The 17,859-nt window shown below is 36.6% G+C and overlaps 1 protein-coding gene and 4 non-coding genes across 6 annotated transcripts in view; all 5 read left to right on the forward strand.

Annotated features, from left to right (window-relative positions):
• The window catches only part of WDR43 (WD repeat domain 43), a 43,218-nt gene that overhangs the window by 18,297 nt on the left and 7,062 nt on the right, over positions 1-17,859 (forward strand). For both annotated transcript variants that reach the window (XM_072634081.1, XM_072634082.1), the window contains exons 5-13: positions 704-843; positions 1,818-1,920; positions 2,596-2,660; positions 6,162-6,333; positions 7,028-7,111; positions 9,695-9,823; positions 11,702-11,839; positions 13,667-13,753; positions 14,879-14,910. In XM_072634081.1, the coding sequence (XP_072490182.1) occupies positions 704-843; positions 1,818-1,920; positions 2,596-2,660; positions 6,162-6,333; positions 7,028-7,111; positions 9,695-9,823; positions 11,702-11,839; positions 13,667-13,753; positions 14,879-14,910 (950 nt within the window). The remainder of the gene's footprint in view (positions 1-703; positions 844-1,817; positions 1,921-2,595; positions 2,661-6,161; positions 6,334-7,027; positions 7,112-9,694; positions 9,824-11,701; positions 11,840-13,666; positions 13,754-14,878; positions 14,911-17,859) is intronic.
• Positions 211-293, forward strand: LOC140521855 (small nucleolar RNA SNORD53/SNORD92). Its single transcript, XR_011973135.1, has one exon. It is a non-coding gene; the product is annotated as a small nucleolar RNA SNORD53/SNORD92 (small nucleolar RNA).
• LOC140521856 (small nucleolar RNA SNORD53/SNORD92) lies at positions 1,366-1,447 on the forward strand. The gene has a single exon (XR_011973136.1). It is a non-coding gene; the product is annotated as a small nucleolar RNA SNORD53/SNORD92 (small nucleolar RNA).
• On the forward strand, positions 9,143-9,220 carry LOC140521854 (small nucleolar RNA SNORD53/SNORD92). The gene has a single exon (XR_011973134.1). It is a non-coding gene; the product is annotated as a small nucleolar RNA SNORD53/SNORD92 (small nucleolar RNA).
• Positions 10,316-10,390, forward strand: LOC140521853 (small nucleolar RNA SNORD53/SNORD92). The gene has a single exon (XR_011973133.1). It is a non-coding gene; the product is annotated as a small nucleolar RNA SNORD53/SNORD92 (small nucleolar RNA).

Consider the following 17,859-nt stretch of genomic DNA (forward strand, 5'->3'; position numbering starts at 1 on the left):
TTATTTTTTTTAACAATAGTACAAAGCTAACAGGACAAGTTAAATTTCTATAGGTTTTGATTAAGGTTAGTTTGAATTAATGAGCTTTTACTGTACTGCTAACGATAGGTGTTTTGTTTTCCAGACTGAAAAACTATGCTGTTTAAAATCAAATATAGATTTTATACTATAGTGGTTGAAGAAAAAGTTCTTTGGGGTTACTGAGATTTGGTGCTGTGATGATACTAAATGGTGGTTTCAACTTAACTGATAGTTGAATGAGGACATCTAATTCCTTGGCTGTGTCTGAGCATATATCCAGTACCCCTTTTGATTTTGTGGTAGAATTAATAAATTGGTTTTTTACTACAAAATGTAAGGAAACATGGGTTATGGGGAGGGCATGTGGATTATTAAGAAGGAATACTTTGTAGTTTCTTATAATTTAGGCAGATGCCCTATTTCCTAAGAATTCTAAAGAGTGCAGCATAAATACCTTCAGTTGCTTGAGCTATCAAACTGTGGGACTTGGAGAACAAAGAAGTCTATAGAGTGAGTAAATCAAACTAGTTCGAAGTATAGTAGTAATTCAGAATAATTTATTGTCTTCATTTAGTTTTGATCACCTGTCCCTGTTTATTGCGATTTGTAGCTGAAATATCCAGATTCTATGGTGCAGTTTCTTTAGAATTCCCTATTCCTAATGGCACTTAATTTTCTCTAGCATTTCACAGGTCATGCAACAGCTGTTTCGTCACTTATATTCACAACTATAAGACCTCCTAATGAAAGTCAGCCCTTTGATGGAATTACTGGACTTTATTTCTTGTCTGGAGCAGTACATGACCGGTTACTTAATGTGTGGTACGTATTTTTTTTGTTTGAAAGAGATTGTGTCTTGAAAAGATCTGCCGCTTGTGGATGCAAAAAGTATGACTGACTTTGTTCTGTTATGGGAATTTTATTGTGTCTCTCATTTTTATAAGGATGTTCCAACTTATGAGTAGAGGTGATAGAATAAAAGAAGCTTTTAAGTTAACACATTTTTTATTAATTTGTCTCTGATGAGGATAAACTTGTTTTCCTCATCCCAACTCTCTTTTTGCTTCTCTGAGTTTGCAAGAAGCTGATCAGTAAGAAATATTTCCCTATTAAGAGATCTTTATAATTCTGAAAACACAGCTATAGCCCAATAAGTGCGCATAATGAATCCTGGCAAGTAGTTGCATATATTCAAATTAGTACTATTTGAAGTTGTAATTATGTAAAATTCAGTAATTTGTCCTAGTCTAATGGAATTATGCAGCGTGAATCTGAATAATGCAACCACTTCTATAGATTCATTTGTGCACTAATTGGGACCTAGCTGTAGGTCATTTTGGATTGGTGCTATGATGACATCAAACTGTGGTTTCCTCAAACCGATAATTGAATGAGGACATTAAATTCCTTGGCTGTGTCTGAGCATACTCATCAATCCTTATTTACAATATTACTATAAACACTACATTTTGGTTTACCTTCAAGCCAGCTTTTTAAAGACCAAAATTATTCTGAAATAAGTGGTTATTAAAATTTTTTGATTAAAATTCTGAGCCCTAAATCTATGTTACGGTCCATGAATTGTTTATTCTATAGCTGCTATTGTTCAATATGTCTGCCAGATAGTATTGATAGATGCTTTGAATTTTCCCAGGCAACCAGTTTAAGTGATAGAATAGTTTCATTTTAATTTTTATTCCGCTATTGGTTAATTCTGTGTGGAATCTAATAATATTCTTTAGATGTTTCCAACTTCTCTGCATCTCACTGGACAAATATTGGTTTATATATCCTAGGCAAGTTCGATCAGAAAATAAAGAGAAGAATGCAGTGATGTCTTTTACAGTTACTGATGAACCAGTGTACATTGACCTGACTCTGTCAGAAAACAAAGAGGAGGTAAAATTACTGGATAATTTCTTCTTGACTATTCAGAAATGCTATTTCCTTTCTATTCCAGTTTGCCGGAGGCAGCATATTGTTAGATTTGTGAGCCATGTACAAACCTGAGTGGTGGGGAGTCTGTACCTTTTTAGCAATAATATGCCAAAGCTTCTTTTTTTCACTAATTTCCTTGACTGTGCATGATATTGTCTCCCCACATGTTTTCTATTCCCAAGAAGCCCTGCAATTATTAAAGCAAGACCTGCTTAGCCAAGCTTCATCCACAGAATTGTGGCTTTAGTTGTCTTGGAGCTTAGACCTTAGAATAGCAATAAACAGGAGGAGCCCACAATGCCTAGGGGCATGCCTTTGCCCTTCACCCCATTTGTGTACCTTTTTCTACCACTCTGATAATAGTATTACCTTTGTGTGTACAGAAGTTACTGTGTCCTAGATTTTAAAAATTTTAACCATGTATTACAATAACTAAATTATTCCTATGTTATACCTTACTTAGTATTTTCCCTTCATGATATGGAGAACCCCTGGCAAATTTACAATTTGGAGGGGGTAGAGATACTTGGGAATAATTAGTTTGTGGCAGAAAGTTAGTACATTTTTAAATAATAGAAATTGTTGAATGTTTGATTTCATTTAGAATAATCAGTGCCTTTTGACTTACTCCTTTAGCCTGTAAAGTTAGCTGTTGTTTGCAGAGATGGACAAGTCCATTTATTTGAACACATATTAAATGGGTAAGTTAAAATTTTTCAAATGGGAATTTATTTTTCATTACCTGGCTCCTTGCTACAGTCTGTTGGCATTTGTGTCAGTCTGTTTTTGCGTTTTCCTTTATTTTTAAGTTATCAGATGTATGTTTTATAACCCTCAACCAAATTATAAGTTTTAGTATTCACATTCCCCTAGCTATAGAAATAGCAGAGTATTCTGTTTGTTTTTGCTCATGATGGCCAATCAGAAAATAATTTAGAAGAGCCCACAATGATTATTGTTACTCTTTTCTCCTCAAACATTCGTCTCCCTCATTACTCTTCTCATAAGTCCTTGCCTCCTACTGAACTGAGAATGAGACTCTCTAACATTCTAGCACTGGTATTAGAAACTGGAATTTATATAATAATGAGTATTGTTTATACGGTGCCTTAAGGTTTGCAAAGTGCTTTACAAATATCTGCTTTTATCCTCACAACAATCCAGGGAGAAAAGTGCTTTTTTTTACCCCATTTTACCAAAACTTAAGCTGACAGAAGTTAAGTGACTTGCTCAGGTTCACACAGTTATTAAGCATTTGAGGCTGGATTAAGGATCTGAGGGAACTCCCATCCTTCGTTTCTTTAAAATTTTGTTCAGTTGTTTTTTCAGTTGTGTCTGACTCTTTGTGACGCTGTTTTGGGGTTTTCTTGTCAAAGATACTGAAATGGTTTGCCATTTCCTTCTCCAGTTTATTTTACAGAGGAGGAAACTGAGGCAAACAAGGTTAAGTGACTTGTCCAGAATCACACAGCTAGTAAGTGTCTTGAGGTCAGATTTGAACTCAGGAAGATGACTCTTCCTGATTCCAAGCCCAGTGCTCTATCCATTGCAACATCTAGGTACCCGTTTTTTCTCTCTCTAAATTCATGTATCTTAATCAGTCCTTTTCTAGTCTTGGAGGATAAGGCCTTCTTTTCCAAGATTAATTGCTTTGTGTGCTCTTATTCCTATCTGCTCCCTTTCTTGTGTCCTGTTAACTATTCTCAACCTCATGTATTTCTAGTTTTTTCAGCTGTTGTCTTTTACTTAGAATTCTTCTATTCCTTCTTGCATAGCTCTTCCCCCCCCACCTCTCAGTTCTCCTTCTACTCCCAACCTGCCAGAAAATAAAGAAAGAAAACCAACTTTCTTTTCTCTTGAAAAAAAGTTCTTTAAGGTAATTTATGTTTTTTGATTTTTTTCACTGTAATTATTTTTTCTTTAAAAAAAATTATCTGTTCCTCCTACTTCCCTTCCCCACCATGGGTTCCTTTTGTTCCTCATTGAGTAAACACAAAAAACATACCCATTATTGTGTAACTGCATAGTCCAACAAAACACATTCCCGCATCGGCCTTATCACTTTTCAGCATTTTGAGTTTATCACCTCTTTGTTAGGGCTTGAGTTGTGTGTTACATCTTCATTCTTTTGGACTCATGGTTTATCATTGCATTGACCAGAGTTCCAGAGTCTTTCCTAATTGATTTTTTCTAAAATGCTTTTGTATAAATTGTTTTACTAATAACTCTATTCACTTTGCTCTGCAGTCAATTCACAGAGATCTTCTCACTTATGTCTGAAACTGTTCCTTTTCATAATTTCTTATGCTTTAGTTTCCTCATCTGTAAAATGAGCTGAAGGAAATGGCAAGCCACTCCAGTAGCTTTGCCAAGAAAATCCCAGGTGGGGTCACAAAGAGTAGAACACAATTGAACAACAACACAGTTGTATGGGTGGGTAACAGGGCATAAGCATTTCAGTAACTTGATTCACATGATTCCAAATTGATTTCCATAGTGGCTGGACCAATTCATAGTTCCTCTGGCATTTGTCATTTTCCTCTTTTCTCCTCTTCACAAGTGTGATAATTGTGAGATGGTACCTCAAAGTTGCTTTAATTTGCATTTCTCTGTTAGTGATTTAGAATATTTTTGGTTGTTAATAGCTTGCTTTTTTTACTTTGGAAAACTGCTTTTTGTTGTCAGCCTTGAGACACACAGACACACACACAGACAGACACACAGACACACACACACAGACACACACACACACACACACACACACACCCCTGCTTTTTGTTATCAATCTGGAGAGACAGACAGACAGACACGCACACACACGCAAATCCAGTACTGTCTTCTCAGTCTTCATCCTTTTTGTTTTTCTTTTTACAGTATTTTGTACTTCTGATTATACCTTCTTTAATATTATTTATTCTTTCATACTTGGCTTCTGTAAAATGAGAGTCTCTTGTCCTCTTACCTCTGATTATTCCTTTTCAGTCTTTTTATTAGCTTCAAAATATTCATTTCCTGGGGCTATAATTATTGCCTGTGCAAATTACTTCCCAATCCATATATCCCTTTCCTTACCCTCTCTGGAACTCTACTTTCTCATTTGTATGTGTCTTCTCTTAGCTACATCTGGAGGTTTTGTGAACACCACATAACACAAATGTGCCTACAAACAAACTCCTTTTTTAACCCTGCCTTAAACTTCACCCTACTGTTTTTCCTTTAATATCTTTTTCTTGGTAGCTCCTCTGTTCTGTCATTGAACCAATATTTATTTGTCTTCCCCTCAATGCAATTATTCTTCAGGCTTATAATTTTTGATTCCGTAGTGTTTTCCATATCTGGATCTTTGTGCTCCCACTACAGTTAGTTTAGACCTTGCAGTCACTTCCATATGTAGAATGGCCACCCTATCTTCCTTCCATCTCTTTGAGGACCTCTCTATATTTTACCAGCTTATTTAGGAAGCTTTCCTGATCCCCTTCTTCACCGTATATATATCTCTCTCTTTGACACTTCCCATATTTTGCTTTGTATCATACTTAGTTTGTCTCTCATATTCTACCCACCCTTTATTAGATTATGAAATTCCTTGAAGGTAGTGTCCTTGTTTTATCTGCATTTCTTGGATTATGCACAGTGCTTTGCACATGTAGATAGAATTTTTCTGAATTGAATTAAGGTTATATACCTAAAATGAAAACCGTTAAAGGGAACAAGAAATTGTATTAGCTTTTTTTTGTATTTACAGGATAGCCCCACAGAAAAGCATTATTAGATTCCTGAATTTTCATGATACTTTTTGGTCTTAAGTTTTCATAGTTTACATAACTCTTTCTTGGTGTACTCATGGAGCAACCTGCACTGTACCTATGTGAATCTCTGAACCTTGTAAATAGTGTGACTATTGCCTTGTTTTGTGGAGGGTGGTAGGGAAGGTTGGTGTAGTTGTGATGGCCACAGACTATGCAGATAGCTTATGAGCGCAAGTATATTCAGTGTACCCTTTACATCTGGTTTTTTAAATTTTAATATTCTGAGTAATTTATGTTTATATATAATTTATATATATATATGTAATGTATAATTTAATATTCTGAGTAATGATTTCCTTCTCTGTATTCTAATAAGGGGATTCCCATAGTAAGTTTGGACCTGCCACTTAATCTCAAATAATCTGATCATATCTGACCTTTTTTCATTTCTAGATACTGCAAAAAGCCTTTGACTTCGAATTGCACTATTCAGATTTCAACATCTGGAAAAGACAAAGAATCAACACCAACACCCATCCCAATTCTAGCAGCAGCCTTTTGTTCAGACAAGCAGTCTTTGCTACTTGTATATGGTAGTCATTTGCAGCCAACTATTGAAAGAGTGGTAAGTAGAGAACTAGATGCTTCTTATGAATAACTGATATAAAATTATGTATTTAAGGGTGGAGAAGATTTTAATGTGATATTTTGGTTTGTCTTTATGGTTTTTTAAAAGGGTAGCTTTTTTGAAATAGAGGAGTGAATTTTAAATGTTGAATTAGTGGAGAGTTTCATCTTGGAATTTTGTCATTGGGTATAGTGCTAGTACCCATTGAGTTTCAGTGAATGGCTATGTAAAGGATAATGTAATGATTTAATTTTTTTTAACTTCTTAAGTTTTTTTGAAGACTTCTGATGAGTTGTTATGAGCATGCCGTTATTACTAGAGTACTTTTTTAAAAAAATCAGTGTCTGATAATTGTATCTTACAGTTATATGGTACAAACCCAGAACCTGTTGCTTTTCTTATTAATGTTATTTATTTGTATATAAAAGAGAAGGGGATGTAGTAAGATAAATATAGGTCTTTGAGAGGCAAAAAGGAGATCTTTTTATAAATTGAACTCATTAGCATTAAAAGGGTTCTTTGTCTATAATTTTTAATGACCAGAACCCAAATTGCTTTTTAGAAGACATATCCCATCTTCTAACATATGCACATTTTGTGCATGTATTTATACATTGATGTGTGTTTAAATTTTTTGTGACTGCATTTATGGTGTGTCTGAAATTAATTTTTTTACTTTTACCTGTTCTAGTCTTTGAATTCCAGAGAACCTCATATGTGTCTGATAAGAGATGTCAATTGTTGGACTCCAAAAATAGGAATAGCTGTAACAAAGGTGAGTTAGTGTGGTTTGGGTAAACTATTTAATGAATCAGTCTATTATAATCATTAATTAATCCTTTATTATATAAATGTTGGGTATTACGTTAGTTGTTGGGAGCACAAATTCTAGGAATGAAACAATCCCAATTCCATTTGGTTGCACCACACCTGGTTCGCAGGAGAAAATGGACTCTATAGCCCTGTCCTTCCCTAGCAATCCTGGGAATACCCCAGGAGACTGAACAATTTCCCAACTCCTGTTTATCTCTCATCTGCACATATTAATCCTGCCCACATGGGAGCAAACTGTCCCCAAGCTTCCTCCCCAATATTCTCTCCCATTCTTTCTAAGCCTTACCTTATTCATGGCCCCTGCCCAGCCCAACCGCTCACTGAAAGGAAGCTTTCCTTCTTCCCTTTGCACTTCTCTCATTCACTAATCCTCACTGAGACCCAGCTCTTCCATGGCAATACCTCCTCCATGGTCATCTCTGTCACTGCCCTGCAACTTCATTCAGCACCGTGGCAGGGTGGGAGGATGTTCTTGCTCTAGCATTTCGGGTTTTTGGGTTGTTTTTTTTTTTTTTTACTGCCCTCACTCAGTTCTTCTGTATACCCTGTTATTCTCTCTCTTCTTCTCCCCACCCCCTCTTCCAAACCTCACTTTTTCTGTTGAAGATACCACTGTTCTTCTGGGCTCCTGGGTTTGTCACTTTAATATTATCTTGAACCCAACTCTTCTATCTCCCATATCTAATCACTGCTACATTGTATCATTTCTACCTTCTCAGCATCTCTGAAACCTGATCTCTTCCCTCCGGTCACAGCTGTCATCTTGGTTCAAGTCCTTATCATCTCTCACTTTGATTATTTCAGTGGCTGCCTAATTGGTTTTCCTGCTTCAAATCTTTCCCCACTCTATCCACTTCATCCTGTACACTGCTTCTGAGTTTCTTAAGTGTACGTTTGTCTATATGACTCCCCTCTTCAGTCAACTCCAGTGGTTCCCAGTTGCCTCCAAGATAAATTATAAGCCTCTTCATTTAGCTTTTAAAGTCCTTTAAAATCAGGCCCCACTCTGTTCTTTTTGATCCTCTGTGACATACCCTGTGTCTTTCCCTTTGTCTTCCACAGTGCTCTTGATCTCTGTCTGACCACCCCCCCAAGCACTCTTCCCCCAGAGCTTAGTCCAAGAACTCCTGATACACAGCCTTTCCTGACCTAAGGCATTTCTTCCTTCTTTGACTATTTTGTATTCATTTGTATTTTTTCTTAATATGACTTGAGTCTTTCCTGTTGGAGTGTGTAAGTTCCTTCCAAGTCTTTCATTTTATTTGTGTCCCCCATGGCTTCCCACAGTGCCTGGAGAAGAGTATACCCTGTTGTCCTTGCCTTAGAGTAATTTTGCTGTAGGCAGATATTAATTGTTCAGTTACCTTGGGAGAAAAAAAAAACTGCCCCAAACTATGGGTAAATTGAGGCTATTATTATAGGTTAACTCACTGCATTAAAGCATTATGTGAGGGTCAGCTAGGTGGTGCAGTGAATAGAGCACTGTCCCTGGAGTCAAGAGGACCTGAGTTCAAATCTGGCCTCACATGTGTAGTTAGCCGTGTGACCCTGGGCAAGTCCCTTGATCCCAATTGTGGGCGGCCCATCTATACCCCCCGCCCCATCCCTCCCCAAAGAAAAAAGGCATTATGTGTAATTGGATTATGTTAGGGTTAAAGATAATTTTGTGATATCTTTCTGTAACATAAGTGTAAAAGTGAATAAGTAAACGCTGAAAGTGCATCTGAAAATACTCATCTTTAAGACAAAATGATCTATAAAGTTTCTAATGAATTATGGCATATGGAATTTGAAGTCACTGTAGATTTTAATTTGCTGATAATCCCTCTGGAATTAGAACAAAAAAGGTAAAGAGAGCATGGCACTCTGTTTTTGATTAAAAATTTGAGTCTGATTAAGTAAAGTTATGGTCTTATCAAAATCATTTTGGTACATACTTCAGGAAACAAAATTAAAGCATAAGAGCCGGGAGTTGCTGTGATGACCTCCATTTGGTTTCGCTTGTGACTGAGTTTCATAAGTGATGCTTTTCTCTTGGCTGTCTGAGAAGTCCTGGCATATCATTTGGGTAGCTTTGGTGAAATAATCAGCAATGTGTTTAAGTGCTAAGATTTTTAAAAGAAGATTTGTTGTATTTTTCCTCTTAATGTAATGATGCTACTTGAAACTTCTTTAAATCAGTAATAGAATTAAGAATTAATTTTGATTAATAAGTAGTTTTATAGTTTAGAAACTTGGTTGTAGGCAAATTAATTAAAATATGCATATTTCTCCAGTAAAATTAACTTTACCATCTATATCAATCAGTGAATATTAGATTTTTAAAAATTTGTTATATTAAGAAGAAACCCATATTATTTTTAAAAATGTTTTTAGAGAGAGACTAAAACATTGAATTCCATTCAAGTAGCAGACATTTGTGGTATATCTCACCATTATTGCTGATTTAAACTTACCTCAGTTGAGTAATTGAGTTATGTGGGTTTTTCCCCCACTTCTCTTAACACTGTTTCCAATTCTGTAGGTAAGAACACCAGTGATGAACTCAGAGGCTAAAGTTTTAGGCCCTGGGATTCCTGGACATCATGCAGCCATCAAACCTACGTTGGAGACAGAGAAAACGGAAAGCAAAAGGAAATTAAAGGAGAAGGAGGTAATTGAAGTCAGGGGATATCAGATGGGGTGGGTCACTCAGATGATTCTTCATTTAATTTAAAATGACAGATTTTACAGAGAATGACACATTCATCCAATTGTGAGTCATTGCTTATGTCGCCATCAAAGCCTTCAAAGAGGGTGATGGTACCTTTGCTACCACATACTATGTCTAATTTGTTTTAGATTTTTTGTTTTGTTTATTTTTCCATAAAGACAGTGGGAGGGTGTCACCGTACATAACTAACATCCAAGTCTTAAACCCTTTAGAAGTTTGTCAGGCTATTGCTGCTGTCCATTTTATTTTCCTTTACTGTATTTTAGAGTGTGGTGCCTGAAAAAGGTAGAAAATGACCCTTGCTTTGGACCCATCTTGGGTTAGAAATATGAATCTTTGGTTTTTTCTTGACACCTCAGCTAGAAAGGAACATATTTATATAATCATTGTTGGGCTGTTTCATACTTTACACAACTAAATCAAAGCCAGTACTTGCTGTGATGATTTCAGTCTGGTTTCGCTTTTTGCTGAGATCCAGTGATGCTTTTCTCTTGGCTGTCTGAGCATGTCTGGCATTCAGTCACAGGATCATAGATTGACAGCCTAAAGGAACTTTAGTCCAGCCTTCTGATGTTGCACTATGTCAGGACACAGTCACAGAGAAGTTAAATGATTTGCCTAGGATTACAGAGCAACTAGTGCCTAAATAGGATTTGAACTCACACCTTTCTGGCACCCATTTTACAGCTCTCATCTACTCCATGGTATAACGTTAAGTTTGTATTCTGTATAGTCTCATAGCTAGAGCCAAGGATCCAAAGAGAATGAAGACCTGAGCTTTTACCTAAAGTACAACACAGACAGACAAAACAGATCTGAAATGAGTGGTGCAAAGTACTTTTTGTGATGTCTAGGAAAGAACAAATGATTTCTTAATTGAGTAGTCAAGGAAACAAGTTTTTATAGAGGAAGTAGGAACATATAAGCTATATCGTGAAGAATGTGTAGCTTTTCAAAACCTATAGATTCATATTGATACATGTATACAAACATACATGCATACCATATAGATCTATGTGTAGATGTATGATACCAGTCAGTTCAGTTGAATATCAGTTCAGTTCTAGAGGCATTTGTTGGCATGTAGAACACATGGAGGGAGAATATTGAGATAGAAAACTTTGTTCCTACAGTGACCTCAGATCATGGAGTGCTTTAGATACCTGGCTAAGTAGCGTAGGGTATTTTTGTAGTCAGTTTCACTTCCCTAAATTTTAAAAGTATTGAATAGATTAATATGGCTGGTCTGATCTGATCTGCTTATCAGGGAAATTAATTTGCAAAATATGAATTAGAGAAAATTGATGTGGGAATCGTAACTGTAGGAAACTAATGCCATATCATGCAGGTGGTGGTATTGGAGTGTGAGTAGAATGGAGGACAGGGAATAGAAGGAATAGACAAGTGAGTTATTTTAGAATTGTTAGTATCAACCCAACTGGGAAATTGTTTGTATGAAGGACAAATTACAGACCTACTTTTTTTCAGTTCATAAATATTAATCTTTGGAGAATGTAACTAATAGTGTTTCATTTGAGAAACACATTGAGTCATCATCCTTCCTTGCACACTGTGATCGTAGTTCTGTTGTAACAAGAAAAATGTATATTCCCATACTCTAGCCTTTATAATGGATTTTTAGTACGGTAGGAAGAAGGTTGTTTTCCTTGGAGGTGACAATTGCCCATTATTAGCTCCTAGATCTGAGCATAGGGACATAGGATAATTGTGTGACAGCATTTTATTTTAGTGTGTGGCTCCATATGCATGAATAATGGAGTAGAATGTGCTTTAACCACAGTATTTTTATTCATTCAGCAAGTTAGCATTGAAGAGCGATTGGGAGCAATGGACATAGACACAACAAAAGAAAAAAGAAAAGGAGACCTGAAGGCTGACAGCTACCCTGTTCTTCTAGTGCAGGGCCTGGAAAGCAACGACTGCTATATGCTAAATGTAAGTGTTAATTGTTGGTTTTGCATAGATCTAAAATGATAGCACAGTTGCCAGTGATTCATGAACTTTTTCATGAAGTCTTTCTTTGGAGGTTGTATCCTCTATCTATAAAATATTTTGGTTGAGACAAGCCAGTGCATGTGATATGTATATGTGTCTATGCATACAAAAGTGTTTTAATAGATTAGATTGTGTAATGCTTCCACTGATTCAGCACACAATCCATGCTGGCTTTTTCATGCATGTCCTCACAGAAGCTACCACCCAGTGTTGTCAAAGCTTTCCTCCCGTGGCTTCTTTAATGTCTCATAGAGTATGGTGCCATGGGGAGCAGGGATGTCACATCCAGATGTCCTTACCTTGTGTGGGATGTCCTTGTCTGTGCTACATGACCAGCTTACTTCCTTAATCTAAAAATACTTCCAGGACACCTTAAAGAAAACAATAATTGGGTGTGTGTTTTATTAAGCGTTTGGTAAGAGAATGATGGCATACTTGTTCTCATGTAGAGATTGCTCAAGGGGATGTACTTTCTTGTATATTTCTCATTTCATTGTGCATTAGTACTTCTAGTAACTTAGACCTTTTATCCTTTTGTGTCATTTAAGTGAATTTTCAGAGTTTACTACATCTTGTATTATATCAGTTTCTGAGGAAATCTAATGGTGTTAAATAACATTTTAGTTTTTAATTATTGTAATTTTTTTAAATAGTGGTTTTTTTTTTTAACTCTAAGTTGGACTAATTTTCAGTTGTGTAATGAGATTTAGCTCTACAGTAAAATCCTTATGTTTGTGAAGTTTTTATGTTATTTTTCACCAGTCCACTAGAGTCCTCACATGAGCACTGCTCTAGTCAATAGGTCTGGATTCTCGAATCTCACTGTGACTTCAGCCTTCCTGGGTCGCAGTGTCTTCATCTGTAAAATGAGAGGGTTAGACTAGATGTCCTCTGAGGATAAATCCAGCTGTACAGATCAATCAGTAAACGTTTATTATGCACCCACTATGTGCCTGGTGCTGTGCTAAGCAGTGGGGATACCAAAGGAAGCAAAAGGTAGTCCCTGTCCTAAAGGAGTTTACAGTCTAGTAGGGGAGACTACAAGTAAACAATTATGTACAAACTGAGTAATATGCAGACTAAATAGGAAATAATTAACAGACAGAAGGAGCTGGAATTATGAGTGTTTGGGGAAGGATTCCTGTAAAAGGTGTTTAGTTGGGACTTAAAGGAAGCCAGGGAGATCTGTAGGCAGAGTTGAGGAGGGAGGGCATTCCAGGGATGGGAGACAGCCAGAGAGAGAGTACTGGAGGCCAGACATGGCCTGTCTAATTCATGGGACAACCAGAAAGCCAATGGCACTGAAGCAGAGAGAGCATGTTGGGGAGTAAGGTGGAAGGGCTTTGAATGCCAGAGAGAACATTTTGTGTTTGTTCTTGGGGGCATTCAAGACTATGGTCACACACTTGGGAAGAGTCTGTCCCAGGACTTAAACTTGTGCTTGTGATTCCAAATCCAAGGCACTTTTTCACTGTTAATAGGGAAATGTTTTTTTGTGTTTTCTAAAGAAAAGCTACTTGTTGAAAATAAAAATTGCAATCAAAATATCTTTCCTCTTGATCCTAAAAACTGAAGCTCTCTCATTTTCCATGGGTCACAGTGCAGCAATTAGGTTGTTTTGCCCTCTTTATTTCTGTTGGTAAGGGTTCCTTAAAGGGTTTTCCTTTGGGTTTAAAGTTTAGTAGCATCCTTTTTACCCACTGACTTTGTGTCCTTGCTGTCTTTCTTATTTCTATTACTAGATAATTTTCTATCCTTTATTTACAGAAAGTACTTCAAACAAGAAAGGATACCTTAATAAGAAACACAGTGTTAAGGATTCCAGTGTATGCTGTTATTCCTTTATTGAATGAGGTAAGAGAACTTCCTGGTGTGGAAGACCAGGCATGATTTGTATTTTTCTACTACAATTCTTGGACCATTTTGTTTAGTACTGTTTCTTTAAGAGGTTACCTTTCAGAATAAGGTGTTTGTGATTTGCACAGTCACACTATCTGTTAAGTGGCAGGAGTAGGCTTTAAACTCTGCTCAGAGTTCAAACTCTGCTGTGCTAGGCTGCTTGCTATAAGGTGTAAGATGCACCACTGTGCACATTTTGTTACTTTATTAGCAGAAATGTCATCTTTGAAACTCAATAGACATGGTCACTAGATATATGCTTGCTGAAGTAAGTCTGTCAAACGATTGTCATACTTAGGTAACTTTAATTGAAAAGAAATCGTTTTTGACATGGCTTCTTTTCTCTCTGCATCAAATCCTTTTTTTTTTTTTTTTATAAATCTAGACATACTTGAGAATTGTGGTTGAATAATACATAAATCTAGAGCTGAGAAAGCATATAAAAGTTAGTTTTGGAAGGGAGGAGTTACAGAGGTTAAAGATATTAATCCAACTTACAATGACTTCGGGCTTTGGAGTTAATGGTATCTACCAAATAATACTATTGTTAAGGGTACTTCTTAAAACTGGCATTTTCAGACACACCTGAGGATATAGCAATGTGTTGATAAAGCACCATGTATTAAGCATTGTTGAGATCAGTGAAATACTTTTCTTAGCAAGAGCTCTGAATATGGCCCCAGGAAAAGAGTGTTCTGTGTAGTTTCTTTTCCAGTAAATAACACTTGGGAGACAAGGTGGTGAGAATAAGGAATTTGAATTGGTGTGCTTTTTAAAATTTTTGTATGCATTTTATTGATATTTTTTTTGTCTTGAAGTCATTTCCTATCTATTCACCCTTCAGAGGAAGCTTTCTCTACTGGAGACTTGTATATCAAAGATTTATTCTTAATATGTGTGTGTTCTTATAGTCTATTAAAAATGAACATTACAGAAACTGAGAGCTAAAGTTAAAAATTTCCTAAGGTAGAGAAAGGCTTTGGTATTTTTTTCTTGCATATATTTGTGGCATAGGTGTTTTTGGAAGTTACAGAGATAGTCTTCTGTTAAATATTGTTTCTGATTTTTTTTTCTTTCCAGCTTACTAAGAGGTTACAAGGACATCCAAATAGGTGAGGCATTTATTTTTTCATTTTTACTGAGAATTTGTTGATGTGTATACTATTATAAGACTACTCTAGTATTTCTTAGGTCACTTTTGGGATTGCCCTAGGATATCTCTAGTCTTTGAAAATTAATCTTTTATTTGCTTGATAACTTAATTATATGCCTTGTGGCACTTTTCGGAGTGAGGTAGGATAGTCTGAGAAAAAAATAGAAATGCATCCCTACCTACCAAATGAGTGGCTCTTTGAGAAACCATGAAACCATCATTTTGGTCTGACCTCTTCCCATCTACTGCCTTCCTGCAGAGATGCCAAGAGAAATAAAATCAGGGAGAATAATTTTCCTGTGGATAACCTTGATTTTAAATAGTGTAAGATTAGCTTAGCTAAGACCAACCCTGCCAGTTAAATTTATTACTTGCCATTAAACTGTGCCTAATGATATTCTAGTATTTTTTTTTTTTATATTTCATTGGTGTTGGTATTCCCTCCCATATGCAGATTACAACTCGTTCTTCCTTTCCATGTCCTTTAAATGATCCAAAGGAGGTCCACTTAAGATGCTGAGGACCTTCCTGAACACTACACATCCACCAGGGCAGCACCTAGACTGTCCATATATTTATCATTCATTTTCAGTATATGGCCAGTTCACCTCCTTTTCTGGTCATACATCTCTTTGATACCTTTTTTTTTTTTTTTTTTGGCTACTTATTGCTTATTTAGTTGGACCTACCATATATGCTTCCATTTCCCCTTGGGTAACTTACAGTTTAGATTCATGGACAATGGCGTTATCTAATTTGTAGTCGTAAAGCATGACTAGAAAAATATTGATATTGATAAGATGAGATTATTTTTCTTGGAGAATCTTGAGGGCTGTAGAAGAGCTGTACAATTTCATGTGTGCTATCTGGCCTTGTTCATTTCTCCAGTGATGAATCCAGTACCACAGATCCCTCTGTATGATAGGATTCTTTGATAAGTGCAGTAATAGCAGTAGCTTCATTTGCCCTTCCTCTGTTTTACTGATATCAAAGCGGGGGCATAAAGCTTCTGTGTTCACAAAAGGCATCTGACACAGATGGTTACCATCATGAATGATGTCCAGCTCAAGAGTTCAAATGGAAGAGGGAGCCTTATTGATGGTGCTTCCAGATTATTGTCTGTAGATGATATTATAGTAGTTGCATTAAGCTGTAGAACTCCATAGATGCTGGTGAGTAATATCCCAAGTTACTGAAGGGGTTGAGGTGCAATGGCTACAACTCTGGGCCGAAGGTCAAGAAGACCTGATTTCAAATCTGCCCTCAGGCACTTACTAGCTGTGTAGTCCTGGCAAATCACTTCACCTCTGTCTGCTTTAGCTAACTGTAAATGGAGATATTAATAGTACCTACATCCCAGGGTGGTTGTGAGGATCATATTTAATGTAAGCATTCCTTGTGCTTACAATTTGCCAAAAACTGCTTAATGCTTTGTGTTCAAAGAAAGACCCCTAAATCCTCCCAAAGCCAGTTCCTTTTCTTCAAGAAGCATACATTCTAATCACGGAGACATGTGAAAATCTAGGTACATATGAGATATATACAAAATAGGTCATCTGAAGGTGGAGCCATCAGCAGCTGGGGAGACTGGGAAAGCCTTCTGAGCGGGGTGGGCTTTGAGCTCAGTCTTAAAGGAAGCCAGAAAAACCAAAAGGTAGAATTGAATAGGCATAGAGACGAGTTATGAATTTATCCTTGAAGAATATATAATTCAGCTATCTTTGCAAAATCTCTTTCATATATCTATATCTTGCCTGGACTATGGCAGTAGCTTTGTAACTGGTCACTTTTCTTCAAATCTGTCCCCATGCCAATCTATTCTCCCCTCAGCTTCCAAGGTGGTTTTTCTAAAGTATAGGTTTGATCAGTCATCCCTGGGTTCATTGAGCTCCAGTGCTGCCTTATGGCTTTCAGGATCAAATATAAAGTCCTCTTTTTGACATTTAAAGTTCTCATTAATCTATTCCCTTCTTATACCTGGCCTACTTACTGATTCTTGAACATGACACTTAATTATTATCTCTTACCTAGATTTGTTAATTGCCTCCTGAATGATTTTCTTGTCTGTAGTTTCTCACTCACTTCTCCAAACCATCTTTAATATGGCTGCCAAAATAATCTTTATACCCAGGTCTGGATATGTACTTCTGTTGATTCCATTTTCCTTATAAGATAGAATACAAATTTAAATATTAAACAACTGACAATGTAGCTGCAACCTACCAATTTCCAGTCTTCTTTCCTGTTACTGCCTTCTAGTTACCCAAAGACAAACTGGACTTTTAGCTGTTCCCTATCCTGTCAGATCTCAGACTTAGAATCTCCTTCCTCCCTGGCATTCCTTTTCAGAACCTTTAGGGCTTGGCTCATTTGCTGCCTGGTGTTAACTTTGTCTTTCCCCACCATGTCGCCAAACCAGAAAGTTTCTCTTGCACCTCACATTTTTGTAGAGCACTTTGTCTGGATCTCTTCCTGGCCCAGGTCATATATCACCTTGCAACTTTATATTGTATCCTCTATATACATTTATTGAGAGCAGGGTTGTAATTTTCCACTTTGGGGTTGCTAGTTCTGGGTATTTTATGTAGTGTGATTAAATGTTGAGAATTTAGTTTTGAAATTCTGGAATTATCTGCTACATTTTTGTTCCAGAGGTAGGTGCTATTATGACACCCATTTTAAAGATGAGGAAACTGATGCAAATAGGTTATTAAATGATCTGCCCAGACCGCCTAACTAATGAGTGTCTGAGACAGTGTTTGAACTCAGATCTTTCTGATACCAGATCTTTTGCTTTTTTCCTAATGCTAACAGTAGACATTGCAGTAGAGTGGTTCTTGGCCTCAACTTCATTCTCTAGATAGTAGAGGAATATAATTTCTAAAGTTGGATTTGAAGTTTCCAGAGG

This window comes from Notamacropus eugenii, chromosome 1 (assembly GCF_028372415.1).
Source record: "Notamacropus eugenii isolate mMacEug1 chromosome 1, mMacEug1.pri_v2, whole genome shotgun sequence".
Lineage (NCBI taxonomy): Eukaryota > Metazoa > Chordata > Mammalia > Diprotodontia > Macropodidae > Notamacropus > Notamacropus eugenii.